The following is a 23,107-nucleotide window of genomic DNA, read 5'->3' on the forward strand; positions in this document are numbered from 1 at the left end:
CCTCTGCTCTCCCTCTTCAATCCCATCCCAAACCAGAGTAAAGGACTCCACCCAAGGAAAAAGTCAGGTTGGGATAAACAAGCTCAGATCTTATCTCCCAGAACCCTCCTTGCCCATCTCCCAGCCACCTCCGCACCACCTCTGGCTGAACTCTGGCCTTCCTTCTTATCTCCTCCCAACCAGACCTTGAGCTTCACCCAGGGAAGCCTCCAAGTCAGTTCCCAGCCGTCCACACACCACACATATCCTGAAGCCCCTCTTTTCCAGCTCCCCTTTATGTGTTGTTTTTCCTCCCACCCTTTCACACCAGCCCCCAATTCCCGCTAGAACAGAAAGGCAGGGATTGTCTCACTTGCTTGTATTTACATGAACTGTGCCTGGCACATAGTAAATACTTAATAAATGCTAGGGTGGCTCAGTGGATAGAGACCCAGGCCCAGAGACGGGAGGTCCTGGGTTCAAATCTAGCCAAGGTTGTGGAGGATCAAATGAGATAATGTTTATAAAAATGTTTAATTAACGTTTGCTCCCTTCCCTTCCCCAAGGAAGGACTATGAATCTAACTTTAAGGGATTAAGGGGCACATTAAAGTATATGGGAGGGGGACAGAGGGAGCCAGGCCTAGAGACGGGAGGTCCTGGGTTCAAATTTGGTCTCAGATACTTCCTTACTGGGTGACCCTGGGCAAGTCACTTCACCCCCTTGCCTAGCCCTTATTGCTCTACTGTCCCTATACACAGTATTGATTCTAAGGCAGAAGGTAAGGGTTATTTAAATATATTTAAAAAAATAAACACTATCTATTGATCCATTATAGGTCCCTCCAACCCTTACTGTATTCCACATCCTCCTCTGGTACAGTGGCTGCGTAGTCAAAATAGGTAGCATTCCACCGAAGCTCTCGACTCTTTGTATCAAACATGGTGATGGTGTACTCTGGGGAAATAGGCATTCATTAGAACCAGAAGGACAATAAGCAAAATGGCTATAATAATGTAAATGACATCAAAATACAGACTAAATCCAATACCCAATCTTGGTTCTAGAAGACCCAATGATGAAATATACCAGCTCACACTGTCCAACACAACTTTTGTTTTTGAGTCATTTTCAGTCATGTTTAACTCTTTGTGATACCACTTGGGGTTATCTTAGCAAAGATCCTGGAGGGATCTTTTCCTTCTACAGCTCATTTGACAGATGAGGAAACTGAGGCAAACAGGAATAAGTGATTTACCCAGAGTCACATGGCTCGGAAGTGTCTGAGGCCAGATTTGAACTCAGGTCTTCCTGACTCTGGGGTCAATATTCTATCTACTTTATCACCTAGTTGCCCCTACTTGTGTCAGGCACCACTACTAAGTTACAAACTATTGGCTTTTCTTAACTGTTCTTTGTTATAAGAATTAGGGGGTAGGGGGAGAAAATGGGTGCAGTTGGGTAGCTCAGTGGATTGAGCCAGGTCTAGAGACAGGAGAGTCTAGGTTCAAATCTGGCCTCAGACCCTTCCTAGCTGTGTGACCCTGGGCAAGTCACTTAACTACCATTGCCTACCCCTTACTGCTCTTCTGCCTTGGAACCAACACATAATATTGATTCTAAGGTGGAAGGTAAGGGTTTAAAAAAAAAAAAGAATTGGGATGAGGACAAAATGGGGGCATTCAACAGGAGTCCCTGTTGTGCCTTAGAGATACTTGTACTTTCCTAAATCAGACACACAGCAATCTTTGAGTCACTTTGGGTACATTTTGGATACTTTTTCACCTTTTAGGTAGTGATAAATTGAATTGTGAGAATCTACTAAAGATTTACATTGTAACTTCAAAGAAATGTTTTGAATCTAAAGGGGAAAAACAATTACAACCAAAGTGAATTGTGTTTCTTTTGTCAAGCAAGTTTTGTGTTTAAAAATATTTTCCTGTGTCATGAATCTAATAGCAACATCATTTCCAACAAACTGTACCCCAAAAATGCAATCAAATTTGTATGTTTTCACAAAAAAAAAACCAGTAACAAAATGATTAATAGGAGTAACTACCATGTATGTAAAATAAGACATAAATAAAAAGAAATAGCAAATAAGACTTATCTTAGGTTTAGAAAACATTTCACAAGGACTGTGATTTTCTTTCAGTGTGGATGTTCTTTTAATCACCACAGATCAAAACACCTCCTCCCATACACACCTGGGTTGGTATTTGGAGGTGTGGCCAGCTTTCTGGTGATGAATGAGCTTATCTGAGTTTAGCTAAACTAGCCCTCCATACTCCAAATTGCATAATCTTCCAGTAGGCCTAAACTCAGAAGCTTTCCAGTTTAGCAAATCCTAGCAGGGATTATTCTCCACTACCAAGACCTTTGAGAACCTACAAGGAAGCATTTTGAGAAGAACTCAGTTGCTAATCAATCCCCACACCTGGGAAAAAAATTTTTTTTTTATTCTGGGCAATTTATATCTCACTGATGTCACACACAGAAGCAAGTCAGTTAAACAGTGCTATTATAATATAATTATGATGATTAGATCTTGTTATACCAAGGGGACATGTAATGACCCCCAAGGGCAGCTAGTTGGCACAGTGGATAGAGTTCCAGGCCTGGAGTCAGGAATACCTGATTGCAAATCTGGCCTTAGATGTGTCCTAGCTGTGTGACTCTGTTTGCCTCAGTTTCTTCATCTATAAAATGAAATGGAGAAGGAAATGGCAAACCTCTCCGGTATCCTTGCCAAGAAAACCCCAAACGGGGTCATGAAAAGTTGGACACTAACTGGACACAAGAAAAATAACTGCTTGATCACATGTGTCGATGGGGATATGATTGGGGATGTAGACTCTAAATGATCACCTGAGTGTAAATATTAATAATATGGAAATGGGTCTTGATCAATGACACATGTAAAACCCAGTGGAATTGCATGCCAGCTATGGGAAAGGGGTGGGAGAAGGGGAGGGAAAGAACATGACTCTTGTAACCATAGAAACATATTCTAAATTAATTAATTAAATAAAAATTTCCAAATTAAAAAAAAAAAAGAGTTGAACACTATTAAACAACAAAAGGTCTATGTAGTAGATGTAGGTCCATCTCTCTAGATTTAGGGAATACAATTCTTTTAAAATTCATTTATTTATTTTATTATATATTATTACATATTATATATTTTATTATATATTATTTTATTTTGGGTATTTTTCCATGGTTACATGATTCATATTCTTTTAGGGAATGTAATTTAAATGGCAAGATTTTATAGCTGAATCACATCTGCTCTGGGCCCCCAGTTAGGAAAATTCCTAATATTTAGACAGAAGTTTGGCCCTTTAATTAATATTTCTATTTTTCTCTAGCCTATGTCTGACCTATTTATGACTGAGGCAATATTCAGGTTTCTAGAAATGTTTGGGTAATGAAGAAGGAGGTTATAATATGGCATCTTTGGTTATGTAGGCAGTGGAAAGAGAAGTTAGACCTTTCCTTGGAACTTTGCATAGCTCTCAAGTAGATGGATACAAGTGGAGGTGTCTAAGTCTAAGTCTTGTGCTCTGAAACACCTGGAAGACCAAAGGCCCTCCTCACACTCTTCTCTGCCACAGCTCTGTCCTACTTCTTTCTCTTTGGCTAGTTGTCCCTGGGCTACTTACTCTTAAATTTTTATATGATATATTTCTTCCTCTGGGTTTCTAGACCCTCCAAATTTCTCTCTGGTTCTGGAATAGCACCTCTTTTTTATACAAGTTCCTCAGGATGTGGTCAAGTCTGTCAAGCAATGGCTTTGAATGATTCTGAATGAGGTATACAGGCTCTGTTCCTATTCACTTTTGATTGACTGCTTCAATCAAGAAGTATTCTTAGGGGTGCATTGGTTAGAGCAGCAGACCTGAAGCTGAGAGGACCCAGGATCAAATCTGACCTCAGATACTTCCTAGCAGTATGAATCTGGGCATGTCACTTATCCCTGAGACTGCCTATCCCTTCTGATTCTTCTTTCTTAGAATTGATACCAAGGGGGCAGCTGGGTGACTCAATGGATTGAGAGTCAGACCTAGAGAAGAGAAATCCTGGGTTCAAATTTGACCTCAGACACTTCCCAGCTGTGTGACCCTGAGTAAGTCACTTAACCCCCCTTGCCTAGTCCTTACTGCTCTTCTGCCTTAGAATCAATAATTCTAAGATGGAAGGAAAGGGTTTAAGGGGGGGGGGGGGGAATTGATAACAAGATAGAAGATAGGGTCAGCTAGGTGGCTAAGAGAATGGAGAGCCAGGCCTGGAGACAGGAGGTCTTGGGTTCAAATTTGATCTCAGACATTTTCTAGCTTTGTGACTTTGGGCAAGTCACTTAACCCAAATTTCCTAGCCCTTATTGCTTTTCTGTGGAACCAATATTGGGTATTGATTCTAAGACAGAAGGCAGGGGTTTAAAAAAAAGACAAACCCCAAGAAGTTGTAAATTTTAGAATACTATTATGTTATAAGAGTCTACTTCATTAGTCTAGAACAACTCCAAATGTGATTAATTGAGTGATCATTAATTAGTTATTAATTATAATTAATAAGGCCACATTGGTTTTCTTCTCTTCAGATAAGCTCAATGTGCCCAAGTGAAGAACTCCCTCCTACATTATGCTCTAGAGAATTTAATCAGCTTCTACAGATGACAAAGTTAGCCTGGGCTGTCTTATAAAACAGCAATACTCCATCCCAATAACATCTAAAATTCTCTTACCTGGTTGCTAGGTGACACAACCTACAGGGTGCTGGGCCCAGAGTGAGGAAGCCCTAAATTCAACTCCAGTTGCAGACACTGTCCTTGGGCAAGTCACTTGAGCTCAGTTTCCTCATTTGTAAAATGGGGATAATAAGAGCAACTACCTCACAGGATTGTTGTGAGAATCAAAGGAAATAATACTTGTAAAGTGCTTGACACAGTGTCTAGTACACAGAGCTGCTGTTATTACTGTTAATGATTTTTAAAATTATTATTACCTGTACGTCCAAGATACAGAAGAGAGGTGGATGGACAGAGGCTTTCTGCAAATGCTGAAGACAAAGTCTGCTGCTTCTCCCCAGTCATGAGGTCGACGACATACCAAATATCCTGCTTTTTACCTGAAAGGAAACAAAGCCTCTTTTAAAAAGTGATCCAAGAGAGGGTGCAGCTGGGTGGCTCAGTGAACGGAGAGCCAGGCCTAGAGAAGAGAAATCGTGGGTTCAGATCTGACCTCAGACACTTCCCAGCTGTGTGACCCTGGGTAAGTCACTTAAACCCCCTTGCCTAGTCCTTACTGCTCTTCTACTTTGGAACTAATACACAGTATTGATTATAAGGTGGAAGGTAAGGGGTTAAAAAAATGATCAAAAGAAACCACCACCCTGCATCCTGGGAGAGGCAGTTAGACCCAGTAGGTTTAAGTCCTGTTTCTGCCACATATTAACCATTTGACTAAGGCCAAGGAATGGTCTCTCAGTGACCTCATGTTTTAAATGAGATGAGATGCCAATCTGTGCCAGTACAGGGAGTTTCTACACTGGGGACTCATTATAATATTATGGCTCTGTCTACACCCCACCACCACTACCACCACCACTAATAAACAAGATACTCTCTACAACTAGAACTGGCATTTATCTGTGATCACACACACATGTAAAAATATATATACTTCCACATATATCCATATAGATATATATACCCACATCTCTCTCTCTTTCCTCCCATCTCTGTCTCTCTCCCTCCCTCCCTCTCTCTCTCCTTCCTCTGTCTCTTTCCTCCCATCTCTGTCTCTCTCTCCCTTCCTCCCTCTCTCTGTCTTTTTCTCTCTCTCTTTTTCTCCTTCCTCTCTCTCTCCTTCTCTCTTTCCTCCCATCTCTGTCTCTCTCTCCCTTCCTCCCTCTCTCTGTCTTCTTCTCTCTCTTTTTTTTCTCCTTCCTCTCTCTCTCCTTCTCTCTCTTTCCTCCCATCTCTGTCTCTCTCTCCCTTCCTCCCTCTCTCTGTCTTCTTCTCTCTCTCTCTTTTTCTCCTTCCTCTCTCTCTCCTTCTCTCTTTCCTCCCATCTCTGTCTCTCTCTCCCTTCCTCCCTCTCTCTGTCTTCCTCTCTCTATCTTTCTCCATCTCCTTTTATCTTGCTATATAGGTTACCAAGATGACAATAAAATAATAATAAATTAGTTAGCATTTATATAGTACAAGACACCTAGAAAAACATCTTAGTGTGTGAAAGAAGCAATAGTTCATCCTATAGAAAGGACCGCATGCAAAACCCAATCTTTACTCCAGAGAGTTAATTAAGTATAACATATCTCCTTCCTCTCAGTAGAAAGGAGGCGGACTATAGGCTTGGAATGGTCTATATGTTGTTAGCCATTGACCAGTGTGTTTTCTTTATCTTGAATGTCTTTGTTCTAAAGGAGGGATCTATGGGCCGGGGAGAAAAACAATGGAAAGTTTAATAAAAGCAGCAATAAAACATCTTTGAAATAAAAATTTAAAAGAGAAAAAATTCTGGATACTTGTTGCATATGTTAATGCTTCTATTTATTTGTCCTTCAAAATAAAGACTGGGTCATCATTTGCTTACTTTGTAATTTAGTTGGGATTGGTTATTTCATGAAGTTCTTGGAATTAAAGCACCCAGATATACTGTGGAGATTTAAAAGTGCATGAATCATTGTTGTTTAGTCATTTCAGTCATGTCTAACTCTTCATGACCCCATTTGGGGTTTTCTTGGCAAAGATACTGGAGGGGTTTGCCATTTCCTTTTCCAGCTCATTCTATGCATATGGAAACTGAGGCAAAAAGGAGTAAGTGATTTCTCCAGGGTCACACAGCTAATAAGTATCTGAGACTGGATTTGACTGGAGTCTCCCTGACTTCAGACTTTGTGCCACCTCACTGAATCATAGGACTTGCTAGAGATGTAACTGGCTTTCACAAGCATTCTAAACTTATTCAAGTTAATAAGTTTGACATCTGTCTATGGATCACAATTTCCTTTTTCTTGACATTAAAATCCTATAAGCAAAATATCTGAAGGGAGCAAAAAGGGGGGAAAAATCACTTTCCAAAGAACATCAATTGTAGACCCTTTTTTAAACCTTTACCTTCCATCTTGGAATCACTACTGTGGCCACCTTAGACCAAGGGCCGAACAACAGCAAGCTAAATGTGGAAGGGAGAGGTCTAAGCCACCACCATCGCTCTTCTTGTATGGGACAGTCCAATTGTCCCATGCCAAAGGACCGGGAAGGGGACAAGGGTCTGACACAACTTGGGAGCTCCATGGAGCATCAGCACTCGCTTGCCTCTTCTGCCAGGTCTGAGAGTCATTGTGCCTGTGGCTGGGACTCTGTGGCTCTGTCCCTCCACCTCCAGCACACTCCCATGCCTCAGAGAGCTTCTCTTCCCTCACTTCTACCCCAGGTTCCACAACTTCTTCCAGAAGCAGCTCAAACCCCACCCTTGGGGCAGAAGAGCCGGTGCTCCAACCCCACCTCCAGTGCCTAGTGCATTGGCTAGAGGTTACCTTCCATCTACTATTTGTTTCTCGTTATTTAAACGTTGTCTTTCCTAATTGGAATGTAAGTTCCTTAAGGGCAAGGACTGTTTTAGACTTTCTTTGTGTCATCCACTTGGGACAATCCCTGGCACAGAATAAATATTTAATTAATGCTTGTTGACCCCTTGACTGCATTCTATCTCTCCAGAGATCTGGCTGTACCTTTGTCTTTGGAAAAATACTCTTCTGGATGCATCCTTGGCATCTCTCCTCATCCATCCCACCTCCTGGAGCCTGGACTTCAGCATCCTGCCAAGGTAAACTCATGCAGGAAGCTTCTAGAATTTATTAGTGGGGGTGGGGGGGGCAGCTGGGTGGCTCAGTAGATGGAGAGCCAGACCTAGAGATAGGAGGTCCTGGGTTCCAATCTGGCCTCAGACACTTCCCAGCTGTGTGACCCTGGGCAAGTCATTTGACCCCCATTGCCTAGCCCTTACCACTCTTCTGCTTTAGAACCAATACACAGTATTGATTCTAAGATAGAAGGTGATCAGGGGTTAAAAAAATAAAGTCTTTCAGAAATTAGAGATGCAGAAGGAAAGCTTTCAATAAAATAATGTTAACATGAAAAATGAAAGCTTGTTGTGTATAACCGTGAATCTACAATATCTCTCCCTTCCCTCCCCGTCACCCTCTCTCCATGAAAGAACTATATAAACCAATCATGGATTCATAAATCTGGAGCTGGAAGCGATCTTAGTGTCCAGTGCTCTCATTTTACTGGGGAGGAAGCCACGCTTCAGAGGGCTTAAATGATTTGCCTAGGGTCCCCCAGCCAGCAAATATGTCAGGCAGAAGTTGAACTCTGGCCCTCCTGATTTTAAGCCCAGCATCCTACTGGCTAGTGCCAATGGCTTGTGAACAGCATCCTCTCACACAATTCAAGACAAGAAAGCCTGCTCCTAAGAGAGTTAATTAAAAGGGAAATGAAACGTTTTTATTTTTTATTTAATCAACTCCTTACTGGAGCTCATTTTCAATTAAGCCAACGATGAGGAGTGGAAAACAGAAACATCTTACCCATGTAGAGAATCCCATCTGAACTTCGACACGGGGATGCCTGCACCAATTCCGGAATGGTAAAGGGAAGTTTCTAGAAAGCAAGATGAATACATAAATAAAGGGAAACAAGTTAACTTTCAAAGCTGGAGCAATTTTCGCAATCTTATTAGGCAGCCTATTTCAGTTAGGCAATCTTGCTAAAAAGGGAGAGGTCTTATTGACTACTTCCTCTCCTCAAACTTGAAATCCTGAAATGAAGAATGATGAGCAGCTGCAGGCAAACAGACAGGAGATGGGGAAGCTCGAGGCTTCTCCATTCTCACTTCTGCCCCAGGATTACAGCGGTCACCAGGTGCCTGGCCCGGCCCCTCCAGGAACGGGCTTCCTTGACTTAGGGCAGGGATTCTTTTGATTTTAAAATGTTTATTTTCCATTCCGAATTCTCATCCTCTCTCAGCTTCCTCCCTCACCCACAGAGAAGGCAAGACTAGCACAGGGGTGCCTAACCTGGTGTTCACAAGCTTGTGTTTTAAAAAATAGTTTGATCATTATATTTCAATATAATGGGTGTCTTTTGTAATGCTGTTAGTATTTTTCAATTGTTTCAGTGTTGTTCAATTCTTCATGATTCCATTTGGGGTTTTCTCAGCAGAGACACTAGGGCAGTTTGCCACTTCCTTCTCTAGTTCATTTCACAGATGAGGAAACTGAGGCTTACAGGATTTAAGTGACTTGCCCAGGGTTTAGAGATAGTGTCTGAGACTAGACTGAAACTCAGATCCTCCTGACTCCAAGCCTAGAACTCTATTCACTGTACTATTCTTTTTATTTATGTGTTTACAAAATTAGTGGGGTATCTGAGGATTTCACCAGACAATTTAAGGCAGGAGTCCCCAAACTGTGGCCCCCTGAGGCCATTTATCCAGCCCCCACTGGACTTCCGGGAAGGGGCACCTTTTTCACTGGTGGTCAGTGAGTACTCCTGGAGCACTGTATGTGGCAGTATGGCAAAGCGTGGCATTGCTCATGTACAGTACTACTTCCAGTAACATAACCCTTTGCATGGCGCCTTGTTCTGAGAGTAACTGAAGGAGAACAAGGTGTCCAACAAAGGATTATGTGGCTGCACAATGGAAGACGTCAGCATGGTGAGCAGAGATCTGGAGGAGGGGATTCCGCACGGTGTATACTGCTGCCCAGTATAGTGGTGGCAGTGTTAGGTCTGTGCAAGGTGTGACAGACCCATCACAGCCAATGCTGCAGCCTCCACTATCCCAAACAGCCATATACAGATTTGTTCATGGCTTTTTTTTTTAATAGTTCAGCCCTCCAATGGTCTGAGGGACAGTGAACTGGCCCCCTGTGTAAAAAGTTTGGGGATCCCTGATCTAAGGGGTCCACGACATATAAAAAGTTGAGAATCCCTGATGTGGGGTGACATAGTTATGGAGACACCAAAGAGCTCCTATTTAGTCCCTTTAGTAGAGAGTACAGTGGCCTTTGGGGAAGAAAAAAAAGGACCCTTCTCTTCTGACTTTTGAAAGTAACAACAGGACTATTAGCTAGAGCAGAATTATGTGGTATTTATTTCTCAAGGGAAGTGAGGTTGGAGATTAGATCTGAAGTTTATGACATTAAAAAAATGGTAAATTCTGTGTTTTGAAAAAAAGAAGTTAATTTATGTTAAGTACCAAAAAAAGAAACTCATGAAAAGTCAAATATTTTTAAATCGTGTTTTATCATTTAAGGAAATTGTCACCCTACCAAATTTTTTTCTGTATTGCTCCCTAAACCTGACAGATAGATTTTTAAAAAATTGTTATTTCTGATACTTTGTAGAAAAATAAAAACAAAAATAAAATATTTGCAAATAGAAAAAAACTCAAACTGCTTCTTCTTCATGAGGTCTATAGCGAACATCTGCAATTTGGCAAGCACCTGTTTCTAATTTATTTTTGGAATCCTGAGTAGTCTTGAAATACAAACAAAACAGGTTCTCTGTCGAGGATTGAAAAGTTCCCCTTAGTTGCAGGCTTTAGTGTCTATTTTCACTTCTGAGAAGGCTTTTTCTTTTAATGTTTTACTGATGTTTTTCTTCAAAAATAAAATCACTGTTATTTCCCACTGATTCACCTCCCTGGTAATCTACTGTGAGAAGTATAGTCAAAAAAAGCCAATTAATTAATATACCAGGTGTGAACACACAGGCTCAGCACTTAAATTGTAATCCAATACCTCTATAATGGCAGGTAGGAGGGTCTTTTTGTTGGTTGGTTGGGTTTTTATTTTCCTTTTTAAAATTGTGAACTTAATCTTTAATAAATACAAACAGCAGGGTAAGCTGGGGGCCCAGTGGATTGAGAGATAGCCCTGGTGACAGGAGGTCCTGGGTTTAAATCAATCCTCAAACACTTCCTAGCTGTGTGACCCTGAGCAAGTCACTTAACTTCATCTCCTAGTCCTTATCATTCTTCTACCTTGGAATCAATACACTGTATTGATTCTAAGAGGAAATTTAAAGAATGTTTTTGAAAACTTCAAAGTTTAGGGGGCAGCTGGGAGGCTCAGTGGATTGAGAGCCAGGCCTAGAGATGGGAGGTCCTGGGTTCAAATCTGGCCTCAGCCACTTCCTAGCTGGGTGACCCTGGGCAATTTACTTGACCCCCATTGCCTAGCCCTTACCACTCTTCTGCCTTGGAGCCAATACACAGTATTGACTCCAAGACGGAAGGCAAGGGTTTAAAAAAAAAACAAACTTCAAAGTTTAAAAGCACTTCTTAAAAAGTTTAAAAACTTAAAAGTTAAAAAAGAAAAGAAAAAACAAAAAGTTCATAGTAGGAAAAAAAAGATTTTATAAGAAACTATAAAAAAAAGAAATAAAAGAGGCACTATTTAAAAAGGTAATAACAAAATTGCTATATCCCCTCCTGAGCTTTTTTTCTCAGCATATTACATTAAATAAATGTATGTTTACATATAAAAATAAAATATTCATATAGTATATAAAATATTCTTATATATTTTGTATATTATATATATTTATATATTATATAAATGTGATATACTAATTTAATATAGAAATTAAAAATTAAATAAAATAAAAAATTTGAAAATAAAAATAATCTGGCCTCAAAGCACTGTGTGACCCTACACAAATAAGTCACTTAACCCCAATTGCCAAGCCCTTAATTGCCTAGCCCTTGCTTGTCTTCTGTCCTAGAATGGATAATAAGAGGGAAGGGAAGGGTTTTAATAATAATAATAATAAAATAATACTGTTCTTGTCATGTTGGTCCCTGACCTTCCCTCCATGATGGCACAAGTAAATTGTTCTTCCTTCTTTCCTTCCTTCCTTTTCTTTTTCCTTTCTTTCATTTCTTCTCTTACCTTCTATCTTAGAATCAGCACTTAGTATTGGTTTCAAGGCAGAAGAGAGGTAAGGGCTAGGCAACTGGGGATTAAGTGACTTGCCCAGGGTCACCATCTGGGAAATTGTCTGAGGCCATATTTGAACCCAGGACCTCCTTCCCATCACCAGGCTTGGCTCTTTGCCTCTCATGTTTCTAAATAAGAGATAATGCTCCCTCTTGGGATTTGATAGATATAATTTATCATATTAATGAAAGATTCTTTTATTTCTATGCTTCCTAGTGATCTTTTACTTGAACAGAAATGATTGTCAAAAGCTTTCTCTGTATCTAGTGATAATCTTATGATTTTGATTTTGTTATTAATTTGGTCTCTTGTGTTTATAGTTTTCTAAATATTGAACTAGCCCTGCATTCCTGGCATAAATCTAATATGATCATAATAAATAATCTTTTGTAATGGTTACTATTAAAATGAGATAATTATGTTTGAAAAATACTTTGTACGTCTTATAAAGCACTATATAAATGGTAACTATTATTATCATTATTATTGCCATAGTGTCTCCTAATATTTTATTCAATATTTTGCATGAAAATTCATGTGATATTTTTTCTATAATTTTCTTTCTATGATTTCTTTCTTTCTTATTTAGGTATTTAGTCTATATTTGTTTTACATAATGAATTTGATACAAAGCTTCTTTTTCTATTTTTGCAAACATTTTTTATAATATGAAGAATTCATTGTTGAGAGCAGCTGGGTGGCTCAGTAGATAGAGAGCCAGGCCCAGAGACGGGAGGTCCTGGGTTCAGATCTGGCCTCAGACACTTCCAAGTTGTGTGACCCTGGGCAAGTCACGTAACCCCCATGGCCTATGTAAACCTTAAAATTTCACAGACTTATGAATGTTAAAAATTTTACTCCACATTGAGGAATCCTCCAATTCCCTACTTGAAATAATTCCCTACCAGATAGTGAGAACTCTACTGAATGTGAAAACTCCTTGCTATGGGAGTATCCCTACTCCACCCCTACTTAAGACTGCTTTAGGGAAGAAAACTCCTTGCTAAACAATGAAAGTACTTGAAAACCATACTTATAAAGGAAAGGAGTTCTTTGAGCCATGCCTGTTTTTGGAATTGATACAATGGGATGCTAGGTGCCTATAAAAGTGGGGCAACTTGTAAACTACTTAGACCTAAAAGGTGAAAACTTACTCAGAGGTTTTCTCTTAATGAAATTAGTCGACACAGCAGCATTTTTTTCTGACTTACTAAAGAGATTAATCTACTCAGCTGTGAATTCAAAATGGGCTGTCTTTTAGAAAACATCTACAGTGATTGGTAGATGGAAGAACTTAGGGGAGGTGACATAGGAGATTTTGCCCTTAAAAATAAGAGCTCGCCAGAAGAGCTGGAGGTCATTCTGAAACATTCAGATTGAGGAAGGACTGATTCTGAAACATTCAGATGGAGGAGGGAGCTGGTGAAAGCAGCTGAGATGATGCTGGCCTGGTGTCACTAGAATCCTTGCTTAGACAGACCTTGTGGTGAGTGTTAAAAGACTGACTGACTGATCTCTCTCTCTTAAGACTCAAGTCTAGGCCATGTTGGCTTAAGGCCCTTTAATACTTATTTCCTTTTTCTCTCTTTCTTTAATTCCACATTTGTATTAATTAAAATCTCTATAAACCCAGTTAACTTGGGTAATTGAATAATTGGGAATATTTCCCTGGCGACCATCTTATATTTGTTTTAAAAACCAAGATACTGTAGTGAAACATATTTTCTGCTGTCAAATTTACTCACCCTCTTATATCTATCACAATTTATATCTTCCACCATCTTAATCACTACAGTTTAAGACCTCAACCATTTTAAATCTAACATCTAGCCCTTACCACTCTTCTGCCTTAGAACCAATACACAGTATAGATTCTAAGACGGAAGGTAAGGGTTAAAAAGAAAAGAAAAGAGTTCATTGTTCTTTCAATGTTTGGTAGAATTTACTTGTAAATACACCTAGGTCTCTGTTTTTAATTCCTTTAAGAATTCTCTTCTCACTCATTCTATTTCTTTTTCTGAAATTGAACTATTTAAATTCTCTATAATTTATTTTATTTGTCTGGATATTTAATTTTTTTAAAAACATTTGTGTATTTCTTTTGAGTCAGTTTTGTTGCATATTTTGAAGCAAAATAGTTTCTAAGGCTGTGCTTCTTCATGTATTGGAATTCTTCTCTTTTAAAAAAATCAAAATAGGATATAGTGCCAGAACTAGAGTTGAGAAGACTAGGGTTCAAATCTGGTCTTGGGCACTTCCTAGCTCTGTGACCCTGGGAAAGTCGCTTAACCCCAATTGCCTAGCCCTTACCTCTCTTCAGTCTTAGAATTGATAATAAGACAAAGGATGAGAGTTTTTCTTTTAAAAATCAAATTAAGCTAATGGTTTGTTATGGGTCTTTAAAAAATGTTTTTCAATTAATAAACATTTATTTTCTCTCCCTCTCACCTTCCCTACAACTAAAAATAAATAAACAAACTTATAACAAATATGTCTAGTTAAGCAAATCAAATTCCCTAATGGCCATGTCTAAAAACATAATGGGTCTTCATTAAAAAAATTCTTTTAATCTTATCTTTTCTATTTTTAGAATTTCTATTTTTGAGTTGATTTGGAACTTTTTTGTTATATCACTTTTCTATTTTTTTTTTAGTTATACCTCCAATCCATTGATCTCTTGCTTCTCTCTTTTATTGTTTAATATGCTGAGAGAGACACTACCATCCTACTCTGGCTACATCCCACAAATTTTGGAAAGCTATGCCATTGTTATTATTTTTTAATAAAATTATCTATTGTCTCTAAGATTCATTCTTTGACCCACATTTTTTTTTATATTATTTGGTCTCCATTTAAATATATATCCTTTCTTACATTACTCTTAATGACCATAGCTGTTACTGCATTTTGTTCACAAAGGATTTGGTAATTGTGTCTGATTTTCTGTATTTTTTCAACCTTTGTAAGGGTGCCATTCAAAGCGAAAAAATATGTAGACTCCCTACATTTCCCATTCAGTAGTCACCAGAGATCTACCACATATAATTTTTTTGAAACTCAATTCAGATCTTTTTCCTCTGGGATCCTAACAATTATTGTTTTGTTATACACTGCTACCTGCAGTACAATTATTTTTGCCTGCTTGGAGATATGTGCATGTATGCATACACACAAAGCAAACACACACATACAAAACCCATTCTGTACATATGTATGTATTATTGATATAATTTCATTATTTATGGTGCCTTTAAACACAATAGAATTTCCACGTTTATCTCTTTTAGCCAATACATATATAAAAATATATATTCCATAAAATATTTATAAATAATATATAATACATATAATATATAATGTAATTTAAAAAAATATTTAACTCTCACCTTCCATCTTAAATTCAATACTATGTATCAGTTCCAAGGCATAAGAGTGGTAAGGGCTAGGCAATGGGGATAAGTGGCTTGCCCAGGGTCACACAGCTAGGAAGTGTCTGAGGTCAGATTTGAACCCAGGATTTTCTGTCTTCCATGATCTCTCTTAATCACTACTTCCTTCTTCCTGTCCCTGCCTATTTACCTACTGGTTTTAATGTATTTCTATAGTAACTTGGTGTATTTATTTGTATGTATTGTGTGCTTGCCCTCAACTTTCCTTCTTCCCATTCAGATAACTGTGTAGATTCATGAAATATCAATACCCCAACTTTTACTATGTGCAAAACTGGGGACATAAAGGTAAAAAACAACAGTTCCTATCCCCAAGGGCCTTATACTCATCTTAATATCAAAGGGATATTCTTTAGAATTAGATCCACACTCCTCCATATCCACTGAAGAGCTCTGCTATTCTAAGTACTGATGATATAGTGAAAAGTTCAAAAGAAATCATTTCTGGGGCAGTCAGGTGGATCAGTGGATAGAGCCAGGTCTGGAGATGGGAGGTACAGGGTTCAAATCTGGCTTCAGACACTTCCCAGCTGTGTGACCTTGGATAAGTCACTTAACCCCAATAGCCTAATCCTTACCACTCTTCTATCCTGGAACTGATATTTAATATCAGGTATGGGTAAAAAAGAAAAAAAAGGGGGTATTTATTTCTGTAGATCAGGCTAAATCATGATGTGAGAAAAAATGTGGGAAGTGAGTATTCCTAAGGGTGATGCCAGTTCTACACCCTTTATCAATTTCTGTCACCAACATCCTGCCAGCAATCATGACATATGGAGGTCTCTGGTCAATCTTGTAAACCTTAAAATTTCTTAGACTTATGAATGTTGGAAATTAATTTCCAACATTCATAAGTCTAAGAAATTTTAAGGTTTACAATCTGAAGGTCTTGGGCTCCCAGAGTGATGAGGGAAGCAAAGGACGCTTACCGTCAGACCTTCATTGTTCTTCCCACCAAGTGTGTACAGGCTTCCATCATTGGGGTCTGGTAGGAAAGCAGGCCTGGAGGGGGAGGGAGCAAAAAAAAAATCATTGATACCCTAATACCTAAATACTGATAGTCATTCAAAGATATGTACAGATGCATGACCATAAATCAGTGATGGCAAACCTATGGCATGGGTGCCAAAGATGGCACACAGAACATTCTCTTGGACACATTGCCATCCCTCCCACCCTCTCACGCAGATTTCCTTACTAAAAAGGCAGAGGGACTCCAGTGAAGCTGCTCCCCTCCCCCTTTCCTGAGGACATTTTTTCATATCCCCCACCCCTCTGCCCAGCAGCCTATAGAAGTGCTTCCTCCCTCCCCTGGGTGGGGTAAGGGGAGGTGGGGCATGGCACAATGTCACTGGGTGTGGGCAGGGCCCAGCACTCCATCTCTAAAAGGTTCACCATCACTGTCATAGATGTTAATGTCACCTCCTGTCATAGATATACAGATGGTACCCACATGCTAGGCTATGGTATGTGGGAACAGGGAAAATAGCTCACTTAACAAAAACAAATGAAAGACATGAGAAAGGGAGCAAGGCATTAAGGCAGCCAACTGATTGCAAATAAAGCTAAAAAAGAAAGACAGATGACTACTTGTCAGAGATGCTACAGGAGGATTCCTGAAATAACAGCTATAATATTAAGTCATAAAGGGCTTTTAAGATTTACAAAAAGATTTCCTCCCTACAACCCTGTGAGGTAGACATCAAGCATTTCTTTTTATTGTATTTTATTTTTATAAAATCCTCACCTGTCTTAGAATTAATACTAGGTAGAAGATCAGTACAGCTGGGTCTGTATCCCAAAGAGATCATAAAAAAGGGGAAAAGGACCTACTTGTGTAAACATATTTATAGCTGCTCTTTCTTGTGGTGGCAAAGAATTGGAAACTGAGGGGCTGTCCACCAACTGGGGAATGACTGAACAAGCTGTGCTATATGATGGTGATGGAATACTATTGTGCTATAAGGAGTGATAAACAGGATTTCAGAAAGAACTGGAAAGATCTACAGGAACTGATGCAGAGCAAAATAAGCAGAACTAGGAGAACATTGTACACAGTAACAGCAGTATTGTACAATGATTAACTGGGAAAACTTGGCAACTCTCAGCAATACAATGATCTGGGACAATACTGACGGTCTTAAGCAGGGGATGCTATCTACCTCCAGAGAAAGACTGGAGTTGGATATAGATCAAGGCATACTATCTTTCACATCAGTGTATTTGCAGTTTTAATTTGGGGTTTTGGTTTTGTATGAGTATGCTCTTAATACAATGACCAATATGGAAGTATTTTGCAAAATGATACATGCATGGCCCAGATCAAATTGCCATCTCTGAGTGGAGGGAAGGAAGTAAGGGATGGCGATGGTTTAGATCTTATAACTTTGGAAAACATGTTAAAAATCATTATTCCATTTAATTGGGAGAAAAGATCTTTGAAGTAAAAAGCAAGGTAAGTTAAAACTAGGAAGTGTCTGAGGCCAGATTTGAACCCAGGACTTCCCATCTCCAGGCCTGGCTCTCTCTCTCCACTGAGCCACTTAGTTGCCCCTCCAATTAGCATTTATTAAGCACTTTCCATTTGACAGACATTGTGCCAAGGGTAGGAGATACAAAGATAAGCAAAAACAGTATCTGTCCTCAAGGAGCTCACAATCTAGTGGGGGAAACAATAAGCAAACAATTATGTACAAAAAAAACTATGTAAACAGGATATCAGACACTTCCTAGCTGTGTGACCCTGGGCAAGTCACTTAACCCCCATTGCCTAGCCCTTACCACTCTTCGGCCTTGGAACCAATATATAGTATTGATTCTTAAGATAGAAGGTAAAGGATATTTTTTAAAAATGTATTATATGTATTATATATATATATGATAAACTAGAGATGATGATAGAGGGAATAATACTAGCATGAAGGGGGACTGGGAAAGGAAGTACAATTATTTTTATTTCTGTTTTAAAGATAAAGAAATGTGCTCAGGGCAGTAAAGAGACCTGGTCTATCACACAGTTAATAAGTTTTGGAGCCAGAATTTACACTCAGACTCTTGAACCCAGAACCTCTGAGTAAAACAAAAAACAAACAAAAAGAAAACAATGCATTTCCCAATCATTTGGTCAATAAAATATTTATTAAGCCCCTACTATGTGCCAATCAATGTGCCAAGTACTAGAGATGCAAAGAGAGATCTCAGCAATTGTGCTGGAAAGCTGAGCTAGAGAGATGGGCCTTTGAGGTCCCTCCAAACCCTAAGATTCTATGATTAAAGTAAAAAAAAAACATTAAAATTTTTCAACTTGATTTTCATGTCTAGCTTCAATATTATTACTTAAAATCCAGTTATATTTAGAACAGTAAGTAAACTCAGCTAGATCATGTCAGCCTTCACTGGAGGCAAGACTCTGAAAGCATAATATTCAGACACTGAGACAAGAAAGCAAGATGCATGTCTGAGAGATATACAAAGCAGATGGAAGAAGATTGCCAAAGCAGGCACCAAGGGAATTCCTACAAATTAAATAACAATTCTAAATAGCTCTTCAGGTACTGAAGTCATATAGAATCCCCTTACATTAATTATTGTTTACTCATGCAAGAGTTCTCCATACTAGACCAATTATCTTACCAAGATAAGGTCAAAATGTATACATATATATATATGATTTAGATATAAAGAGTGATACCATAATTAAATTAGGGGAATACAGAATAGTTTACCTGACGGTTCTTTAGAGAAAGGAAGAATTTATGACCAAACAAGAGATAGAGTATTATAAGATGTAAAATGAATGATTTTGATTATATTAAATTAAAAGGCTTTTTCATAAACAAAACTAATCTAACCAAGATTAGAAGAGAAATAACAAATTGAGGAAAATTTTTATTAAAAATTTCTCTGATAAAAGTCTAATCTCTAAGAATACAAGGCATTTCTCCAATTGACAAATGGTCAAAGGATATGAACAAGCAATTTTCAGATGAAGAAATTAAAGTTATCAATAATCATATGAAAAAATGTTCTAAATCCCTCTTTATTATAGAAATGCAAGTTAAAACAACTCTGAGGTACCACCTCACACCTATCAGATTAGCCAATATGACAGTAAAGGAAAGTGATAAATGTTGGAGGGGATGTGGTAAAATCGGGACACTGATGCATTATTGGTGAAGTTGCACACTGATCTAAACATTCTGAAGGCAATTTGGAACTTACCCAAAGGGCTATAAAACTGTATATATCCTTTGATTCAGTAATGCCACTACTGGGTCTGTTTTCCAAAGAGATAATAAAAAAGGGAGAAAGGACTTACTTGTACAAAAATATTTATAGAAGTTCTTTTTTGTGATAGTAAAGAATTAGAAATTGGGGGGATGTCCATCCATTGAGGAATGGCTGAACAAATTGTGGTACATGTTGCTGATGGAATACTACTGTGCTATAAGAAACGATAAGCAAGATAATTTCAGAAAAAGCTGGAAAGATCTGCAAGAACTGATGCAGAGTGAAATAAGCAGAACAGGGAGAACATTGTACACAATAACAGCAATATTGAACGATGATTATCTGTGAAAACTTGGCTCCTCTCAGCAATGCAATAATCTAGGACAATCCTGAAAGACTTTTGATGGGGAATGCTATCCATCTCCATAGAAGGCACTCTTTCTCATCAGTGTATTTGTGGTTTTATTTTGGGGGTTTGGTTACATATGAGCTTGCTCTTATAATGACCAATATGGAAGTATGTTTTTGCAGGTCAATAAAAAAATGGGGAAAAAAAAAAGAGTTCTCTCTCCTAAAGAAATCACAGGTCCAGGCCCTGACTCTAACCTGATGCACATGAGAAAGGTCATTTTTATCTCTGATCACAGTAACCCACCCAGTGCTGGCTTGAGTCCACTAGGGAGTTTTTCAATTCAAACTTTGTTCCCCTTTGCTGATAGAAAGTGAGAGATAAAAGGGAAGGGAAGCAACAAATTCAGACAAACCACATGGAAAAAAAAAAGCTGAAATAAATCAGGAAACTTACTCTTCAACATGGGTGGGGACCTGCAGGACTGGATCTGTACAAAGAAAATAAGGAAAGCATTAGTGGAATATAGGAGGGCTCCTCAAAGGATCATTAAGCAGCTCACATTTCTAGAAGTCTTTAAGGTGCATAAAACCCTTTCTCACAGCTATTCCGGGAGCCACATTATCTAAGTCTCATTCCCCCTGTGTAGCAGAAATTCAGAGACGTGCCCAGGGTGCATATTAAAGCTAGGATTCAAAGCTGGATGTCATTTAAGTCCAGCTTTCTATTAAACCACACAGCCCTCAGCAGTGCTTCTAGCAGATTCACCTAAGGGATCGGGTGAAATTATGGATACAAAAGTACTTTTGGCAGAAAAGAAAAACACTATCAAAACAGAGGGTCATAATTAAAAGCTGGAATGGACCCAAAAGACAGAAGCACTGTGCCAAGGCCAAAGAATTCACTGTCAGTGAGAGCAAGATACAACTTGGGGGTACAAGCATGTTATCATTGTTGTCCAGTCGTGTCCGGCTCTTCTTGACCCCATTTGGGGTTTTCTTGGCAGATACTGAGTGGTTTGTCATTTCCTTCTCCAGCTTATTTTACAGATGAGGAAACTGAGGCAAACAGAGGTTAAATGACTTGCCCAAAGCTATACAACTAGTATATACATATATGTATCTACATACATACATACTATCTATCTATCTATGTAAGGCAGGATTTGAACCCAGTTCTTCCTGACTCCAGGCCAGGTGCTATATCCACTGAGTGACCACGTGGCCCAAAAGCAGTTGCAATCATCAACAGATTATTCAAGGCATAAGTTCCAGTGGACTTGCACAAAAGGCAGATAAGGGGACTTCAAAACCTAAATGACACTGATTTGTGACACAACATTGACTTTCTAAATATTAGGGGAAATCAGAGAAATGTAAGCTCAAACAACTCGAAGGTTCCACTTCACACACATAAGATTGACAAAACGGATGCAAAAGGAAGATGACCAATGCTAGAAGGACTGTGGGAAAATAGGTACATTAATGCAATGTTTGTGGAGTTGAGAAATGGTCTAGCCATTCTGGAAAATAATTTGGATTTATGCCTGGAAAGCTATTAAACTGTGCATACTCTCTGACCCAGTTATACAACTATCAGGTCTGTATCCAAAGAAAGAGGAAGAGGTAGATGTCTGAGTGCCTTAGCAGATAGTGTGCCAAGCCTTAAGACAGGAGGTCCTGGGTTCAAATCTAGCCTTAGACACTTTTTAGCTGTGTGATTCTGAGCAGCTCGCTTAACCCATAGCCCTTACCGTTCTTCTGCCTTAGAATTGGTGTTTGATAGAATTCCAAGACAGAAATTAAAGGCTTAAAAAAAATGATGAAGGGGACAGTTTCAGAGAACCCTGGAAAGACTTGTATGAACTGATACAGAGTGAAGTAAGCAGAATCAGAAGAACATTTTATATAATAACTATATTGTACATAAAGACAATTTTGAAAGACTTAGGAACTCTGATCAACCCAATGCTTGGTTATGACTCCAGGAGGCTCATGATGAAACATGCTATCCACCTCCAGATGGAGAGTGATGGACTCAGAGTGCAGACTGAGGCATATTTTTTTTAATATGGCCAACATGGGGATTTGTTTTGCTCAACTATATGTATTTGTAACAGTGGATTTCTTTTTCTTACATTCTAAACTAGGGGAAGGTTAAAAAGAGAACACATTTGTTTAGCCACTTTTCAATCGTGTCCAACTCTCTGGGACTCCATTTGGGGTTTTCTTGGCAAAGATACCTGAGTGATTTGCCATCATTTCCTTCTCCAGCTCATTTTTACAGATGAAGAAACTGAGGCAAATAGGGTTAAATAACTTGCTCAGGGTCGTACAGCTACTAAGTGTCTGCAGTCACATTTGAATTCAGGTCTGATTTGAAATCAACCACCTAGTTGCCCTGCCTAGCACTGGGCAAATTTTTATTATTTTTTAAATTTTATTTAGACCAACAATTATATATTGATTAAGTGCTTGTGATAGGGCCAGGAATTTGAGGTAGCACCGGAGATACAAATACAGAGAATGAAACAATCTGTCTTCACAATCAGCTAATATTCTAGTGGAGAGACAAGAACATATAAAAATTTCAGTCGTTTTCAGTCATATCTGACTCTTTATGACCCCATTTGAGGTTTTCTTGGCAAAGATACTGGGATGGTTTGCCACTTCTTTTGCCAGCTCATTTTACAGATGAGGAAACCAAGGCAAACAGGGTTGGTTAAGTGATTTGGGCAAGCCTTTAATAAATGCTTCATCAGGGGGGCAGCTGGGTAGCTCAGTGGATTGAGAACCAGCCCTAGAGATGGGAGGTCCTAGGTTCAAATCTGACCTCAGACACTTCCCAGCTGTGTGACCCTGGGCAAGTCATTTGACCCCCATTGCCTAGCCCTTACCACTCTTCTGCCTTGGAGCCGATACACAGTATTGACTCTAAGACGGAAGGTAAGGGTTTAAAAATAAATAAATAAATGCTTCATCAAGATAGATAGATAGAGCTCCAGGCCTGGGGTCAAGAGGATCTAGCTTCAAATCTGACCTCAGACACTTCCTAGCAGTATGATCCTGGGTGGGTCACTTAACCC

General features: G+C 39.0%; 1 protein-coding gene across 1 annotated transcript in view; it reads right to left on the reverse strand.

The window, feature by feature from the left end:
* Positions 1-23,107, reverse strand: part of ERN1 (endoplasmic reticulum to nucleus signaling 1) — a 133,992-nt gene that overhangs the window by 44,199 nt on the left and 66,686 nt on the right. Inside the window, exons 4-8 of the mRNA XM_056814671.1 lie at positions 20,479-20,512; positions 16,373-16,445; positions 8,578-8,650; positions 4,987-5,109; positions 835-936 (exon numbers count right to left, since the gene is read on the reverse strand). Coding sequence (XP_056670649.1) covers positions 835-936; positions 4,987-5,109; positions 8,578-8,650; positions 16,373-16,445; positions 20,479-20,512 — 405 coding nt within the window. The remainder of the gene's footprint in view (positions 1-834; positions 937-4,986; positions 5,110-8,577; positions 8,651-16,372; positions 16,446-20,478; positions 20,513-23,107) is intronic.

The sequence above is a fragment of the Monodelphis domestica genome, chromosome 2 (genome assembly GCF_027887165.1).
Source record: "Monodelphis domestica isolate mMonDom1 chromosome 2, mMonDom1.pri, whole genome shotgun sequence".
Lineage (NCBI taxonomy): Eukaryota > Metazoa > Chordata > Mammalia > Didelphimorphia > Didelphidae > Monodelphis > Monodelphis domestica.